Here is an 18173-nt window from a genome sequence, read left to right as displayed (position 1 = left end):
AAGTTCAATTCCCAGCAACCACATGGTGGCTCACAACCATCTATAATGAGATTTGGTACCCTCTTCTGTCATGAAGGTATACATGCAGGCAGAATACTGTACACATAATGAATAAATAATTTTTTTAAAAAAGGTAGTTCCCAAGAAAAGATGCCATATTTAAGTGGTCTACTTATTTAAACTCTTAATAGGCCTGCTATTAACTCCCTGGATTAATGGGAAATAGATTTTCCTCTTATCAGAAAAAGAGATTCTAAACTATGGAAAAACATGATGGTGAACTTGGGGATTTTTCACTTCCATCCCTGCTTCCTGTGTGTGTATGACAGAGAACTGAAAAGAACAGTGTGATTTTTAACGCCCAGAGGTAGCTATAACAAGACCTTAGGTAAGGCATGGACCTCATATGCCAGCTGCCAGAGTACAAGAGGAAAGAAAATTCCTTTCATTTATGGTGCTTTTGATCCTATTGACACCTACATTTTCAAATAGTTAGCAGCAGTTAGCTCAGGGCTGACTGCTAAAGTGGGCAAAGGAAAGTTAACAACGTAGCCAGGAGGCGGAGCCTAGCTTTGGGAAGGATTATTGACCCTGAATATTTTAAATGAGTAATTGGCAGACAAGAGAAATTGGAGGAGAAAGAGAGAACAAAAGGCAGAGACAGACTATGAAAGAGACGAATGCCGATTGCATCTGAAACAGATGAAAACATGCCAGACACTATGAAATAGACATTTCTCAACACTTACCCCTGCAAAATCCACTTGCTGTTTTGTGAATGCTCCTAAAATCTGAATGCAGTTGCAGGAATGACTGCCCGGTAATGCCCACACTGCATTGGGCATCACAGTGCCTTCACTTAAACACAGCTACTTCTAGAGGGTTCAGAGCCTTTCACTGTGCTGCTGGTTTCTGGGGATTGTGCATGCATGTGTGAATGCATGTGCATGTGTGCATGTGTGTGTGTGTATGTGTGTGTCTTTTAATGCCCTGATGTATTACTCTCAACATTGTAGGGATGCTGAGTTGTAGGGATGAGATTTAAGATGTGCCAAGTGATTGAACTGACAAATAAAATCCCTCACACGATCACTTCTTTCAAATTCTTGCTCACACTGGGCATGACACTGTTTCTTGGATCTTTTTGACTTCAGAATATATTAGACCAGTGTCCAGATGTCACATGCAGATGTTTCTCATTACTGGCTTGAGTCTGTAGATTCATGAGATTCTGAGCTTGATAAATGAGACATATTACATATTTATGGCTTTCTCCTTAGGTTATAATCATCAACAGATGAATGAAGGACAGAGACAGAAACCTGAATTTTACAACCGCACAGCATCTGAGTCCAATGTCTACTTGAATAGTTTCCATTACCCAGATCACAGCTACAAGGACCAGGCCTATGACACGTTGAGCCTGGACAGCTCGGATAGCATGGAGACCAGCATTTCTGCCTGTTCACCAGACAATATCTCTAGGTAAGGCTGGATGAAAACCACCTTCCAGTTTCAAACCTAAACTCATCAAATTGAGACACAATGTATATTATAAGCTCAAATTTTAGATATAAAATGCACAGTGCAGATGGGTGCTGGGAATCTGGGGACTCTGGGAAATCATCTCCTTACATTATATGTATTTTGCCGGCCATGTATCACATGATCCATTTCCTCACTTTGAGTTTTTTACGCTTGGTTCACTGTGCTTCAAAACTCGTTCCCTCTGTCAGTAGACTCCAGATTCTGTTTGCCTTTGCTTTTTATTAATAAAGCAATGATCTCCAGGACCAGAGTCAGAATTTCAAAAGCCTTTTGACCCTTTTGCTTTGGTAGAGAGAAAGCTTTAATTATTTTGTATATTAAAAATCTGTGCAAGGATTTAGACAGTCATATTTGTCTTCATCTTTTGAGACAAACAAAATGGTGCTGTGGACTTGGGAGCAAACACATCTAAGTTATAAAGTAGTGGGGGTAGTTCTCCTTTCTGAAGGTTGGCCATGAATGTATGCCCTGCCATCTACTGGGTAACGTGAAACCCAGATCCAGCCTTCCAGCCTCACCTGTCTCTTCTCCCAACACCTTTCTAGCTCTCCAGGATGAGGGCTCCCAATGCACCGAGAAAACTGATGCTAACATTCTCTCATACACTGAGCACAAAGTCAGTAAAGTAAAGGTTTGGGAAGTCAGTAAAAAGGCAAGAGTAAAAATAGGAGCCATCGTAGGTGGCATCCAGGAAATTTCCTAAAAGATAGTTCTGGAATTTAAGTGGAATGGGATTTTTGTAGACTTTGCCTTCAATTATTTGCTTTCCAAGACTTAAGACTCCCCCCCCCCCCAATTTATGGACTAGATGTTTAAAAATACATTTTCTGACCTCCCTACACACATATATAATGTATTCTGATCTCACTCACCACTATTACACTCTTATCCCTCCAACCGCCTCTGAGTCCCTTCTGCTTCTGAGCCCCTGAGACCTGTTTTTCTGACCCTTGTGTTTATTGACAGTCTAAATAAAGAGCAAGGCCAGCGCCAGCTCCAGTAGTCTTCTGGTCCTCACGAAAATGATGTTTCAACAGAAAGTGAAGGCGAATGTGCCCACACTTGAGTGATTCTATCATTCTACAAATGGCTTTTTTGTGACATAATCAACCACAATACCAAGTTTGTGTCGCCAGGGTTTCGGAATGGCCTTACTTCTTTAATAGACTTATAATTTGGGGATATTTTAATGCATAGTTTTAAAAAATTCTTCAGCACAGCAATTTTTTGGTTTGGTCCTTGGTTGCTGTGTGTGCCAGTTTCAAGACGATCCTGCTCCACAGCACACGTCCCAATAGTCTCTGTATTGCTTTTTTGCTTGGAGTTTGTCGAGGTTTCTTTCAGCATAATAAGGAGTAAAAGCTTACCTGAATAGAATATGCTTTTAAATTTTTTTTTCTTTTTAGATATATTTATTTTTATTTTATGAATATGAGTGTTTTTCCCTGCATGTATGTCTGCACTGTGTGTATGTGCCTGGCTCCTGTGGAGGCCAGAAGAGGGCGTCAGATCCCCTGGAGTTACTGACAGCTCTATACACAGTTCATTACAGTTACAGACAGCTGCTACATGGGTGCTGGAAATTGAATCCAGGTCCTCTGGAGGGGCAGGAGATGCTCTTAACCAGTGAGCCATCCCTCCAGGCCATAACATGCAATTTTTAAAGGTAGTTAGTGGCATTGGAGTGGAATTCCTAATTTCTCTCTCATCACTTTACACTCCACTTTTGTTGGTAGTTTCTACTTTAGGTTCAAATTTTTTGACATTTTGATTAAGCACTTAGTGATAGCTGACCATGAGCGTTAGTTATCTACAACCACCTGCACAATAGGACCAGCCCTGGGGGAAGCAGCTATGGACAGCAATAGGGCTGTGCACAATGATTTACCAGGAATGGTAACATGCAGGAATGCTCTCATACAGAGATCTAAGGGACAAATGTGTCTCACCAGACACACACACAACACACACACAAACGATAACTATGTGAAATCATGGCTATGTTAAAGAGATTGATTTTGGTAATCATTTTATGATGTATGCATGCATCACAGCATCACATTATGCACCACAAATATGTACAAGTGTCAGTTGGATACATACTGGATAAAGCTGTTTGTCTTTTGAAAACAAAAGACCAACAAAAACAGTAAATAATAAAATCTAAATAAATATAAATTGTATAAAATGTGATGAGTGAGGTAAGCTATGGTGAGTTTCTTTTGTGTGTAGGTGTGTGCATGTGTGTATATGTATGTGTATAAGATATATATATATAATATTCCAAGTTATCACTTATTTATACATACACATGGTTTTTAACATTTTAATTTGGTTTTTAAACCTCTAATTGTGTGCATGTGTGTGTGTGTGTGTGTGTGTGTGTGTGTGTGTGTGTGTCTGTGTGTTGCTGAGAATGGAACCCACAGCTTCCTGTACCCTAGGCAAGTGCTCTACCATTTGGCTATAGCCCCAGTCCTAATTTTTTTAATTGGGGGATTTTGAAGACCCGTGACTTATTCGAGACATGGCCATACAAGTGTGATCCTGGACAGCAGCATGGAATATGCATGTATTTGTATTCTCTTGTATGGCCTGCAGCATATAATATCCTCAGCTTTCTCAGCTGGGTCAGTGAAGTTTGTTCCCTTTCCATCTATAACTTACACTTTTGCCTCTTGCCCAACAGCTAATGGAAAAAAAATAGCAAAAAAGAAAGGAAGAAAGAAACAAAGAAAGAGAAGGAAGGAAGGAGGAAAAGAGAGAGAGAGAGAGAAAGAAAGTAAAGAAACAAGTCATTGTATTCTGTTTCTCATGGAAAAATAGATGGATAAAAGTGGCCCCAACACACACTGCACTCAGTTTTTAGGTCTGTAAGATTCCAGTGTCCCTTAGATAGTCCATAATCCATATCTGTTCCTAGTGGAACTGGCAGTTTTGAGAAGATAAGCTATGTGCTCTGCATTACTGAGGTCCTTCATCTCTTCAGAAGCTCTCCTAGTCTTAGATGGGAGGCATCTTAGGTTTGATTTTATCAAAAATAGTTGAGGCTGGATGTGATGTCTCATACCTGTAAATTCCAGCTTTTAAAAGTCAGGGTAGGAAGATGATGAGTTGTATGCCAGCCTGGGCTACGTAGTGAGACCCTGACTCAGCAGTTGATACAAGCCTGGGTAGATGACTCAGTCCCTTAAGTACTTGCCACACAATGTTAGGATCTGAGTTTGATCCTTATAACCAGGATAGATAGATAGATAGATAGATAGATAGATAGATAGATAGATAGATAGATAGATAGATAGGTAGATGATAGATAGATAGATAGATAGATAGATAGATAGATAGATAGATAGATAGATAGATAGATATAGGCAGTCAAGCAGGCAGACAGACAGATGTTAGGCATGGTGGTATAGGCTTGCCATCCCAGTAAGGGGAGGCAGAGCCAGATCCCTTGAATTTTAAATGGCCAGCCAGTCTAGTTGGGAAGGTCTAGGTTTGTGAGAGATTCTGTCTCACAAAAGTAAGCAGAGGGCTCATGAAGAATGCCACCTCTGGCCTCTACACACATGTGCACACACGTGTACCACCCCCACAAGTGCCCATATACAAATATGGTGTACGTCATGCTTTATATGATGTACTCCATAATAACCCGAAGGGCTCTGTGTGTTCCCCTTTGCACACATTCTTATACATTGTCAACGAGTGTGCCTCTTGGGCTGGACTTTGTGCTATGAGGACACAAACAAAACAGCCTGTCCATTCTCAAGTGGACCTAGAACAAGGTAGGTGCTTGAGTGAGCACAGCTCACCATGCAGGAGACACAGCAAGGCTCTCCCTGAATGAAACATCTGGATACACGACCTCTGACCTAGACCCCCTGGATGTTCTTGCAGCTCCCACTCTCTTGGTTTTTTTTTTCCCTTCACTTGTTGGGGTGATGTCGTTTCCAAGCATGCGTTTCTTTTGTAGCTTTTGTATCCCTTTGTGCATTTTCCCCATTAATATGACAGGGGGGGCTTTGAACAAAAGTGACCAGCGCTTACTCAGTGCACCAGTGCAAGTCACCTTGGCAGTGGTGTCCTTTAAAAAGTAAAATGCCCCCACATACAAAGGCACAGCAAGTGACTTCAGACGCTAGGCGTCATTCACACGGGACGTGATGATAGTCTAGTTGGTACGGTGATTTGAGAGTTGGTAACTGATGGGGAGGCTCACGTGGATGTCACTCTTAGACTTCAAGGCTGAATTTTGGGTGTCTGCTTTTTAAAACTTAGCTTTGCGTCTTTGCTTCTGACGGGCTTACACTGGCCTTGTTTTGCGTGCCCTTTCTGGACTCCTACACTGAGATTAGTCAATCTCTGCTTTGATTTTCAGACATGAATTGATTGGACCCTTAAGATCAATGACTCATGAGTAATAAACATCCTTCAAATTGTATATGTTTTCATTGTAACCTGACATGTAACCTGACTCTGTGTGTGTGTGTGTGTGTGTGTGTGTGTGTGTGTGTGTGTGTGTGTGTGTATGTGTGCATGTGAGTAATTTGATTGTGATATGTAACTTTAGTGTGCGTGTGTCAGAGAGACTTATCGGGATGAACAAATGTGGATTTTTAAAATATATTTTTATTAATTCTTTGAGAATTCCACATGTGCATATGATGTATTTTGATCACAATCCCCCTCCCCGGCTCCACCCCCTCGGCAAATAATTCTGAAAAGATTTTTTTATTCTCATCAGTGCCAGCACATCCAACATTGCCAGAATAGAAGAGATGGAGAGACTTCTGAAACAGGCCCAGGCTGAGAAGACCCGGCTACTTGAATCCAGGGTAAGGCGGTGGGCTCCTGCAGGGAGTCTGTGATGGGCATGGGACAGGAACCCTGCACTTACCAGCAGCCTTCCTTCCGGGCCCTTCCTGAGCACAGTGACCTTGGGTAGCCACTCAGCCCCCTTTCCTTCTAGCACCCGAAGGAACTGGTGCTAGAGAGGTGGCTCCCAGGGCCCTTTACTGCACTTTTTTTACGCCCCGAAACTTCAGGCGTGTGCCTGAGTTTTACCCAGACCGAAATGGATAATGGATACTTTCCACTGCGTTTCCCCCTTGATGGCCGCGTGGATGTTTTCTTGAGGGAATAGGGAAAGTTGACATCTCTTTCCGTGTTCTCCTGTCTTTCCCACCTCATGCTGACCTCGTGGTTGTGAAATCCCAAACCCCCATGTTATTGTGACTTTATTTCAGGCCAGAATCAGAAGAACTTCCTTAGGAATCCCCCCCACCCCCAACGCCTTTGCATCCTGTCCTGAGGGCACCTCCTTTCCTTTTCCGCTTCCCACAAAGCTTCCTCCGTGACCTCCAGCCAGGAAGCTACAGAGCAGGAACAGGAATTGGAGGGACCTGTGGCCTTCACCCGGGAGAGTCTCCCAGAGAAAAGCCTGTGCTGCATGGCCAGTAGTACATGACAGTTTACAAGGAAGAACCAAATGCCTGCTTATAGCCACAGCCAGATTTTCAGTGAAGACTTATATTTAATTGTTGGATGATTACTTAATGCCATAAGATGGCTTAGGGAGCTATGCAGACAGTGATCATGGTTTGTGTTAGTCCAGGTTAGGTATTGAAGAAACTAGCATACAACATGAGACTTGCCTAATGATAATTGGAGCTGGGGTATTTATTAATTGGTCCCTTCAAGTGTGAATGTCATGGTTTTTAAATACTTATTGTTCTGTATGATGATAATTAGGAACGGGAGATGGAAGCCAAGAAACGAGCTCTGGAAGAAGAAAAACGACGCCGGGAAATTCTGGAAAAACGACTGCAAGAAGAAACCAGCCAGAGGCAGAAGTTAATAGAAAAAGAAGTAAAAATCAGGGAGAAGCAAAGGGCACAGGTCCGTCAATGTGGATGCATAGGTGTAGGATGCCCCCTGGTGGTCATTTTGTAGAAGACATTAATTCTGACCAAATGCCTAGTGCTTGACAGAATGGTTAAGACGTAGGTTAGTGTGCAGGCTGTGTTCATTTTAGAACTTCTAGGGAACTACCAAGCAACTGACACTTGATGCTCCACTCACGTGTGATTCACATATTCTACTCATGCTGGAGAGAGAAAGAGAGCCTTATATCTATTCTCTGGATACATTTAAAAGGAGAATAAGTCTTGTCTAGCTTTGAAAAGTGCCATTGAAGTGGTCAATAAAAACACACACAGGGGGCCAGAGAGATGGCCCAGAGGTTAAGAGCACTTGTCTCTCTTCCAGAGTACTGGAGTTCTGCTCCCAGCTGGCACTCATGTCTGTTAGCTCACAAACTGCCTATGCCTACAACACCAGCTCCACGGGGCCCAATGCCCAATGGACTCTTCTGGTACTGTACTCAAGTGCACATTTACACACATGTGTGCGCGTGCGCATGCACATACATGCACACACACACATACACACTCAATTAGTTAGAAAATCAAATTAAAATGTTTAAAAAAATGTGTGTAAATAGGTGATAGCTTAGAATATATATGTGTGTGTGGGGGGGTGTATATATAAAAACTGATGGAGGAGAGGAAAGATTCTATCAGGCAATCTCTAGAAGCAAACTATCCAAAACAGGATAAATGTAAATCGTACCAGCCCAGTTTCTTGGTGTGGTGGTAGTATTTTTCCCCTTTTTTTTTCTCCTTTTCTAACCACATATGTCCCCTTTCCTACACCAATTTATAATACCTGTTCCTTCCATTAACAAACTCAACCAAAATTAGGAGGAAACATCCATTTGGTTTACATTTCTTTCTTGGTCCCCATAGATTTGAATTCCCTGTACTTTCCACCATAGCTGCCTACATTATGTGTATCTTCTGAGGATGAAGATTTTAACAATACTACATCATCTAAAGCTCCCATCAGTTTCATTAAAGTTGGTCACTCATCTAGCAGACTCAAAGGCATCATGCCCTAATCCTCTCAATTGCTGACCATTGGTCTTTCAGTGACTGGCCACTGTCTTTAAGACTTACATGTGCTCGGGCTTTGGTAAGCCTGCAGCAGCTGCCTTACATAAAGGTAAAATCCTGAGAAAGAAATGGAAACCGAAATAGATCCTTTTGTTGGATTATGCTCTGCTAAACTCTGACTGGCGGTGGTCATCCATGCCTGTTTAACATCTGAAGCCTAAGCAAAGGGCAGAATTCTATTTTAATCTTGATTATAAGCTTTTCTTCCAACTCTATGATTAGATCATTTCCCCAGGGCAAAAGCATGGAATTATTTAGCAGAATTTTAAAGAGAGAGTATTTAGAAGCAGCATCCATGGTGATCTGTGTGCTTCCTGGATGATGTGAATGAACCTTGACCCTCATCATTAGTGAAATAAGACATCTATGCACATCCCTCGGGCCTCTGCTCCTGTACAGCTGCCCACATCAGGTCCAGCATTGATTCTACCCCTCAGTTATTTTATCGTCTCTTTTCAGAGCATATACCTCTTCTTTAAATAGATCAGCTGACAGTTTTAACTCTGGGGGACCTTCTGGGGGTTATCCCTACCAAACAGTGTCTGTTCCATCAGGCTGTGGGTAGATTACCTTGGGAACACTGTTGTTTGTCTTGTGGAGGGAGAAGGAGCCACTGGATGATGGCAGCCCGTCACATTCCTTACACGGCCTCCAGGCTGACTTCTTTGATGTTATATTTGTGAGGGCTTTTCTTCTCTCTTCTACCCTTCTCAGGGAGGGGAATCATCAGGCCTGCCTCTAGCTGCTCCTTCTCTAGGTAGCACCCTACTTAAATGTCTGTTTTTTAGTCTCCAGATGACAAGTGCCTTCCTTATCATGAGTTCTTGTAAACTGCTTGGCATTTTAAGGCTTCAGTTCTACACTGCCTTCTTGCATCTAACAGATGCCATCTGAACGGAGACAGTTATCTGTAGACAAATGGGCTTTGCTCCTTTTCAGGCTCGTCCTCTGACTCGCTATCTGCCCGTCCGGAAGGAAGACTTCGATTTGAGGAGTCACGTGGAGACGGCGGGCCACAATATTGACACCTGTTTCCATGTGTCAATCACAGAGAAGACCTGCCGGGGCTACCTCATCAAAATGGGTGGAAAAATTAAAACGTGGAAAAAACGTTGGTTTGTTTTTGATCGGAATAAGCGGACATTTTCTTATTACGCAGGTGAGTGATAAAACAAATTTGAAGTGATACGTTCGAGTCTATTAAAAATAAAAGGAAACTGAAATTCATTATCTGAACCTAGAAAATGTGTGAGGGTGAGGTAATAGGGTCATTTGAACCTATGAGTATGAGACTAACCTAGGCAACATGGTGAGACCCTATCTCAAAAAAAAAAGAAAAGTAACAGAAAAAGAAAGAGAAAGGTTGATATGCAAAATAATTAATGGTAATGATAGTTTGATAGCTTGATAGGCATGCATTATTTTATAGTCATATTTATATGCTGAATATGTTATGAATTTCATTTTTACAAATAGAAATCATGACTTTAAAATTCTGAATTGATCTAGCCTATTTCTGAAGTAAACTATAGCCCAAGTACATATTAAATGGAATGTATTTTTACATTCAATTATTGGCCTTTAAACCACAAGGCCAGAACATCCCATGAATCTGTATTTATTTTTTTGCCATGTGTCCTTTTCAGATTACACATAAGCAAGCAGCCCCAGTTGCCGGTTGTTGAGATGTGGTCTGTAAGGTACTCTGACCTTTCAAGCACAGAGTGTATAGTACAGCTCATCAGTAAACTAAGGAGTAAGAAAGCATTCGTTAAGTGTTAAAAGCAGTTTGGGAGTCTTAAATGCTGAACTGTGGGAACATACTCTACCGAGTCTCATGAAAACACAGTGTAACTAGAACAATTACTAAAAAGACTGGGGTGAGGTGCAGTCATACACGATAGCAATCTCATCACTCAAGGGGTGAAAACAGAAGAATGGTCAATCTGAGGCCAGCCTGGGCTACATAGCTCGAGACCCTGTCTCCAGACAACAAAATAAAGACATGAGTTAGCGTCTTATTTACATGCGCATCAAATGTGAAACATGCCCATGATAGGCATTAGCATAGTCCAAGTCTCTTCAGCTGCTAAGAAGGGGTGGTATCACCCCAGTTCCCATGTTTTAGGGTCACCATGAGAGCACTTAGGAGAGCATGGTCAGAATCACATTTGCACTGAGGGTGGGATGAGAAGGCAGAACCAATGGATAAAAGGAAATACTACCCAAGGAGCCCCAGGCCTGGGGCAGAGAAACAGTCTGAGACCCACACCTTTCAGTGAATGGCTCTTGGGGAGTGGGGGGCTCCAATCAGCTCTGAAGTTGCTGGTTAGAGCAAATGGCTTGGCCCTCTTAAGGGCCTTCTTATGTGGAGTTTCGTAAAGGTCCACAGTAGCAACCTCAGTGCAATAGAAAAGCCACCTGGTTCATAAGAAATCCAGCCTAGCATCCATCCATACAACACATAGACACAAATGTCGAGCAAGCTAGTATTTATAGACAGTCTCACTCAGAATGCTCCAACAGAAAAGATTAGAAGGCCTTCGAAGAGAGAGCATCTTCCTTACTCCATGTTTCTCTGGTCTGTGATTTCAGTTTTGTGTCTGTCAATCAGGTATGTGGTTCAGGGACCCTACCAGCTTCTTCAAACCTCCCTCCCGTCCTCTAACCCATGCTGGGCCTCTCTCTTTCTAAACTGAAACTTTTGGTGGCTGACTTTTCAATTTTATTTTAAATATCAAGTTTTTAGCATATTCAAAACCCAAATCAGTAAGAAATAGACTCCTCCGGCTCTTTTGCATTCACATTGGCAGTGACTGAGCAGTGGAACGGGCTTGGGGATGCTGCCAATTTGGCCCTGTTCACAGCTGTCAATCATCAGCTATGTGTGCTCTCTATGGCCCTCCCCCCATCCCTTTTCCAAACATAGGCATAGATCAATTCCCAGCCACTCAACACGATGCAGCCCAGGCTAGCTTTGACCCTACGAAAACCACACCCCCTTATCTTATCATCCAGGTAAATGGCCTGATGCATGGATACTTGTAAACACGAATGCCGAAAGCTTTGAAGAACACTAGGCCCCTGTTACGCATGACTTTGCCCTTCTAAAGAAAACAGCCATGGAAATATAGGTCTGTAAATTGATGGGTTAATGCTGCCGAGAGAGATAGTGAAGTATCTCACCCACATCCATCACCAATCCCTCAGCTCCCAGTGTAGTGAGGTTCATGTTTTTCAGACTGCATTCTCCCAGATGAAACGGCCTGAACACAAAACTTCATTCCCCAGTTTCCTGCCTGCTGGGAACACTGACATCTACTTTTGTCTCCAGATTTTAATCTTACCTTGTAAGCAAACAAGGTGTCACTGTATTCCCTTGAATGAACTGCAGGATCTCTTCCAAGAAATGTTCGAAAGATACACTGACCTTCTCTCTCAACTGTGACTCTGTTTGGAATCTGCTGAGCATGTTATTAATTAAAGCGATATTATTCAAGGAAGGGCAAAAACAAACACACAGAACTATGGCCCCTGGTCAGTTATGTTAGGAAAGACTAAGTTAAATGCAATTTAAGATAGAGGTCTGTGCTCTGGGCCAGTGTTTACGAACCAGCTCTATATTATTAGTGGGAAAAGGGAGGCATTCACTAAATAATGCTAAATACGAAATTCTATGAATTTAATTAAATACTAAAATTCAATGAAGTCTACATACAAAGTCTCTTTGCTGCCACATGTTCTAGCCTCCCAGTGGTAAGCCTAAAATAGATTGTTTTATGTCTCATTCTATACATTGGGCACACACACACACAAAACACACACACACACACACACACACACACACACACACACACACACACGTACGCATACGATTTGACGTTTTACTGTGCTAGAGCTAAAACCTTATGGCCTTGGATTGTCAGGCAAAGCAAAAACTGAGTTATGCTCCTAATTGCTTTTCCACAGTTTGAGTCCAGCATAATTCAGTCTGCGCACGTCACATCACGTAAGGTATTTTCTCGTGAATGTGTGCAGGGTACCGCACTTGTTTCCACAGCAGCAGTGATGCCACTGTGTGGCTAGCTGGTCACCCAGTCAGTCTCTTACTGAGATGCAGGCGGGCCTTCCCCAGCTGTGTGTCAACCAACACAGATCCAGGGCAGGTGCGGCTCGTGACTAGATCCCACGCAGTAAGGTTCTGAAGGGGCCCTGAGGGAGAGGGTCTCTGCGTCCTTAGCTGTGTTGTTTTTCTAGTCGCTCTCGAAAGGGGCCGTCTCTCCCGCGCTTCCCCCTGTAGCTCCTGATGGTTGCTTCCCTTCTCCTCATACACACACATCCTCAGAAACTGGTCACTGAGTAGGCACACAGCGGTGGTGATCAATAGACTTGTTGTTCCCGACGAAATTTTTTTTTTTGTTCTTTAATCTCAGGGCTCATCGGGGAGAGGCAGGCCTGTGAGTTTGAGGATAGCCTGGTCTAGTGAGTTCTAGGACAGCCAGGGCTATGTAGAGAGACCCTGCCTCAAAATAAATAAATAAATAAATAAATAAATAAATAGACATCCAGGGCTATGTAGAGAGACCCTGCCTCAAAACAAACAAATAAATAAATAATAAATAAATAAATAAATAGACATCCAGGGCTATGTAGAGAGACCCTGCCTCAAAATAAACAAACAAATAAATAAATAAATAAATAAATAAATAAATAAATAAATAAATAGACATCCAGGACTATGTAGAGAGACCCTGCCTCAAAATAAATAAATGAATGAATGAATGAATGAATGAATGAGTAAATAAATGAGTAAATAAGTAAGTTAGTAAATAAATGCCCTTAAAAATAAATAAAACATTAGGCTTGCTCTATGACAGTTTCATACGTGTGTAAGGTGTGTTCCAATCACTCCCATACTCACCCTATCTGTCCTTTTCTCTTTCCCACATCCATGTCTTTCTGTTTTGTGACCCACTGACTTTAACGAGGGCCATCTGTGTGACCAGGGGTTTGGGGCTGTCCATTGGAGCCTAGTAGGCTCACCTAGATGATCTGGATTAATCTTAGACAATTTAAATGTTAGGTAAATATTTTAGTTAGGATAATTAATCCTGAACTTGAGGTTTTTCCTGTTCATCGATGGCACTGAAGTACGTAACACTCATCTATCTTTGCAGACAAACATGAGGCTAAATTAAAAGGCGTGATATACTTTCAAGCCATTGAAGAAGTGTACTATGATCACCTCAAGAACGCTAATAAGGTAAGTATCAATTTCCTCAGTTTCTGCAACTTTTTTCCCTAGGGCCCTTTGTACTCCAGGCAACTGCTTTACCCTCAACCTCTTTTCTGTTTTTGAGACAGGGTCTCACTATGTTGCCTGACTGGCTTTGAACTTGTAATCCTCCTGCCTCAGCCTCCTGAGTTAGCTGGGGTTACAAGCATATGCAACTAAGCCTGGAGGATTTCTGCCAATTGAATATGTAATTAAGTTAGGTTATTTGAGGATTTTAAGTGCTTTAGAGGTGGTGTTCTCACACTTTGGACAGATGTGTTCAGGACACAGCTGTAAGTTAAAACTGAAAATACATTGGGTAAATGATTGTTTTTTAGGGAAAAAATTATGACGAAATAAGGAAAGGTTCTGGATGCAACAACTTGGGAGGTACCGACAAGCCAGTCTGCAAGCATTTTTGGAAGGACCTACTTATTATGTAGTTAGGAAGGCGAATCGTAACTTGTTAGGACCTTTAAAGGCCAGGAATAACCACTGTTATGCACTGAACATCTCCTGTCAGCTAGGTACCATGCTTTACCAACTAGTTAGTGAATCAGTGAGCCCTGCACGAGATTTCTTATAGAAAGGCCAGACGGCCCATCCTGAGGAAGTGGAAGGGGTGAAGGGGGACGTTGTAGTAGAGAACAAAATGCTTTATAAATTTCGGTCAAGGTCGTCTTTTAAAGCAGAAGTACCTTCACAGGCCTTTGCTAATGTTCACCTTTCCAAATATTTCTTTGACATTCTTTTCTTGTTTGAAATTCCAGAGTCCTAACCCATTACTCACCTTTAGCGTGAAGACACACGACAGAATCTATTACATGGTGGCGCCATCACCAGAGGCCATGCGGATCTGGATGGACGTTATAGTGACTGGTGCGGAAGGATATACTCACTTCCTGTTGTAATGAACTTCACCAATGGTCCACTGCGGGGCACACTGCAATAGTCTCTTGCAAGAATGAAGCCATATCCAGTCTCAGATGGAAAGGCCTAGCAGACCATCCCTTTAGCTGTGTATACTCAGAACTCTTTTCATACTGGGGAGCCTTCCATAAAAAAAGAAAGCAGGGCTCTTAGTGAAAGAACTGGAGCTCCTTTGACAAAAATAAAAAATAAAAAACACTATTTTTTGATAAAAGCATCATTTAGATGCGCATTTCTCATAAACTTTTTATCAGTGGATGTTGGTTAAATAAACTGAACAGTTTACACAATGTCTGTAAATATGTACTTAGAAATGTGAGATTACTTTAGAACCCAAATCATTGTCATAGGTAATCAACTGCCTTCTTTGCAGGAAGTAGCATTTTATAAAAATAAACAAATACGTTAGAAGGCAACAGATTTTAGACATTTCGCCTTAATTTTTAAATATTGCACCCAAACCAAAGACATGGTGTGACTCCTGCTTAAATCAGTGTTACTCTCTAAATACTCTTTAAAATGGTATTTTGATGCCAACTCTATAGAGTGCCCCCAAAAGCTACTGTGCATATATTTTAAACCACTTTCTTAAAAGAATTTTTGAAATTCTTTTTGAAAAATTTTGAAAAAGCTCCTTGTTTTGTGAAAAGACCAACTCAGACAACAGAAACCCGCAACATCAGCAGTTTTAATTAAGGAGAATACTTAGTGGGAAGAGCCTGTTCCATTGAAGATTTGTTCATTCCTGGTGCTAAAAATAAAAGCAACCAGTGGACGATTTTCCTTTAGACTGCCTAGTTCCTCTTGCTTATGGGGCAAAGCTGTTAACTGCACCCTCACATGGCATAAGTATGAAACCATCTCTGTCTCACTGAAAAAAGACAACCAAAATTCAAATTAATGTTCTCCGTGCTATATCTTTTTGCATATATCTTTACAAATAGCCTTGTTCTTAGAGCTAATATTTTGTTGAATGAAATGACTTCAGGCAAGTCTCTTTTATAATTGTTTTCCAAGTGCCATTTATTTTAGCTTTTGTATTTTGTGTTTTTAAGTATGAACTCTTTCCTAAAACATGCCAAATGGATAGAAGTAGAAAATAATGACATGACTTACTCGTATACGTGAAATGATTAGAAATGTCCATGAAATTTTGTCAGGCCTGACTGGGTACAATTTGTTTTTAGACTTACAGTGTACTTTTATACCTGTATACATGTTACCAATAATAAGATTGTGCAACTGGATGATGCAAGGTTTTACTTGAACAACAAGGGACAAATATCATGACTGTAGGAGGCATTTTTCATCTGTGATTTTTGCAGCCTTCCCCCTTCAGCTCTTGTGAGCTAAAACATTAAAATGCAATTGCTAAGATTTGGTTGGTTAATGTAAAGATCCAACTTGTCTGTACTGTACTTTCTCCATAGGACTGTAAGGGTGTTCAAACCAGTTTGCATGTCTGAACCTTTTCGATATGTGTGTGTTAAATGTATTGAGTTTGGATTAAAGTGCCGACCTGATTTCACAATTGAAAGTAAACTCTGTCTCTCGCTTTGCAATCATCTATCTTTAACATAACAGAGGATGAGTTAGTCAGCAAAAGTTAATGGTAGAATCCACATAAAGGTTGATATGTGCTGGCATTATGATTAGAAATTCATAAACTAATTGGAAGTATCTCTGGCCACATTCCTATTACTGATAAAATGTGGTAAACGCTGAAAAAAACTTACATACTATTCTTACCTTTTTGTATTGATTAGTTATTACTTCCCTAAAAGGTATAATGCAAACGTGAAGGAAAGCTCTGAAGTTTCACTAGGGGACCTCTTTCTTCTGGATGTCCATAGAAGCTGCCTTAAAAAAAAAAAAAAAAAAAAAAACAACTCCCTTTACATTTGTATGCTGATGAAAGGAACGGAACAATGATGACCCAAACAGCCTTTAGAGTAAACAAACAGTTTTACTTCAAGCTTGTTAGTGTCAGGGAAAGTATTTTGACAGTGCCACAAAGCCACTTAGGTTCCTGATTTGTTTTGCTGGTAAGAATGGATTGAGGGGTTGGGGATTTAGCTCAGTGGTAGAGTGCTTGGACATGCCAGGATTTGCTTTTAACTCTGATACCAATAACTGCTCCCAAATCTCTAAAGGGATCATGTCCAAGTTTACTTCTGTCGTTGTGATAAGTGGCATGACCAAAGGCAACTTAAGGGAGAGAAGAGTTTATTTAGCTTACAGGTCAATGTTCACCACTAAGGAATGCCAAGGCAGGAATACACAGCGGAGGCATGAAGCAGAGACCACCAAAGAATATTGCTTTCTAGCTTGCTTCCAGGCTCATATTCAGCTACCTTTCTTATACAGTCCAGGCCCACCTACCAGGGAATGGTATTGCCCACAGTGGGCTAGGCCCACCTATATCAGTCAGCAATTAAGAAAATGCTCTGACAGACTGTGCCTACCAGTCAATCTATCTGATGGATGTGAGCATTTGTCAGTTAAGAATCCCTCTTCCCAGATGCTCAAGGCTGACAAAACCAACCAAGACAAATAGTAACATGATTTTACCTGAAGCATTGCACTAAGTACAATAATTTCAGGATACACAAGATGAGGCATATACTGATACTTGAGCCCTCCCCGCCCCCAATTACTTTGAAGGATGTCAGAATCCAGAGATCCTAGTACACAATTCGTTCAATTATTTTTTCTATTGCCATTGATTAATACCTGCTTGTTTTTCATCTTTAAAAAACATGGCATTGTCATAGTTAATACACGACCTTATGAACTTGTGCTGTTTTTATTTAAGATAGTCAAAAGGGGAGCGGTATTTCAAAGAGTACTGAAAATTATACGTATTGTAATAAACATGACCAGATTGCCTGACAAAAGACTTCAGATTGTCACTAACCTAGCAGCCATATGTGTTTCCAGTGTCTTTGCTTGTGACTGCTCGTTTGGATTTTTTTGCAATCTGGTGAGTGGGAAAATGTTTGTTTGGGGGGCGAGCAAAGAATGCTTGATGCTACTCCAGTGATGTGAATTTAAGATTAAGGTCGCCTCCTGGAAACCTTTCCCGCATCGGCTGAAACGGAGCCTTGGGGACTGGCACTGCAAGAAGCCTGGCAGTTTTTATCACGGGTCTTTGGCTCCTCCGGATGATAACATGGTTTCCCTCCTATGAACGTCCAAAGTGACGCTGGCTCCTCGCCGAGATTCCCGCAGCTTACAGTGGGAAAAGCCGGCCAAGGCCGCCCCAATGTCACCAGCCCAACGCCCTCGGGGGGGGGGGGGGGGGGGGAGACGGATCAACCTAACCGCGAAGGTGCCACGCCAGACCCCGCCCTGCGCATGCGTCTCGGGCCAGGCTGCGAATCCCACGTGACGCCGCCTAGCAA

General features: G+C 41.7%; 1 protein-coding gene and 1 long non-coding RNA gene across 23 annotated transcripts in view; one reads left to right on the top strand and one right to left on the bottom strand.

Moving 5' to 3' along the window:
* Window positions 1-16311, top strand: part of Phldb2 (pleckstrin homology like domain family B member 2) — a 228268-nt gene extending 211957 nt beyond the window's left edge. For all 22 annotated transcript variants that reach the window (XM_076548918.1, XM_076548914.1, XM_076548911.1 and 19 more), the window contains 6 exons: window positions 1281-1485; window positions 6296-6386; window positions 7303-7449; window positions 9504-9723; window positions 13742-13827; window positions 14610-16311. In XM_076548918.1, coding sequence (XP_076405033.1) covers window positions 1281-1485; window positions 6296-6386; window positions 7303-7449; window positions 9504-9723; window positions 13742-13827; window positions 14610-14750 — 890 coding nt within the window. In that variant the 3' untranslated portion in view covers window positions 14751-16311. The remainder of the gene's footprint in view (window positions 1-1280; window positions 1486-6295; window positions 6387-7302; window positions 7450-9503; window positions 9724-13741; window positions 13828-14609) is intronic.
* Window positions 7337-18117, bottom strand: LOC143268127 (uncharacterized). The gene is made up of 2 exons (XR_013043757.1): window positions 17687-18117; window positions 7337-16629 (listed from the first exon to the last, which is right to left on the bottom strand). It is a non-coding gene; the product is annotated as an uncharacterized LOC143268127 (long non-coding RNA).
* Between the last annotated feature and the right edge of the window lie 56 nt (window positions 18118-18173).

This window comes from Peromyscus maniculatus, chromosome 12, assembly GCF_049852395.1.
Source record: "Peromyscus maniculatus bairdii isolate BWxNUB_F1_BW_parent chromosome 12, HU_Pman_BW_mat_3.1, whole genome shotgun sequence".
Classification (NCBI taxonomy): Eukaryota; Metazoa; Chordata; class Mammalia; order Rodentia; family Cricetidae; genus Peromyscus; species Peromyscus maniculatus.
The sequence above is the reverse complement of the archived record's forward strand: the minus strand, read 5'-3'. Positions and strand labels throughout refer to the sequence as shown.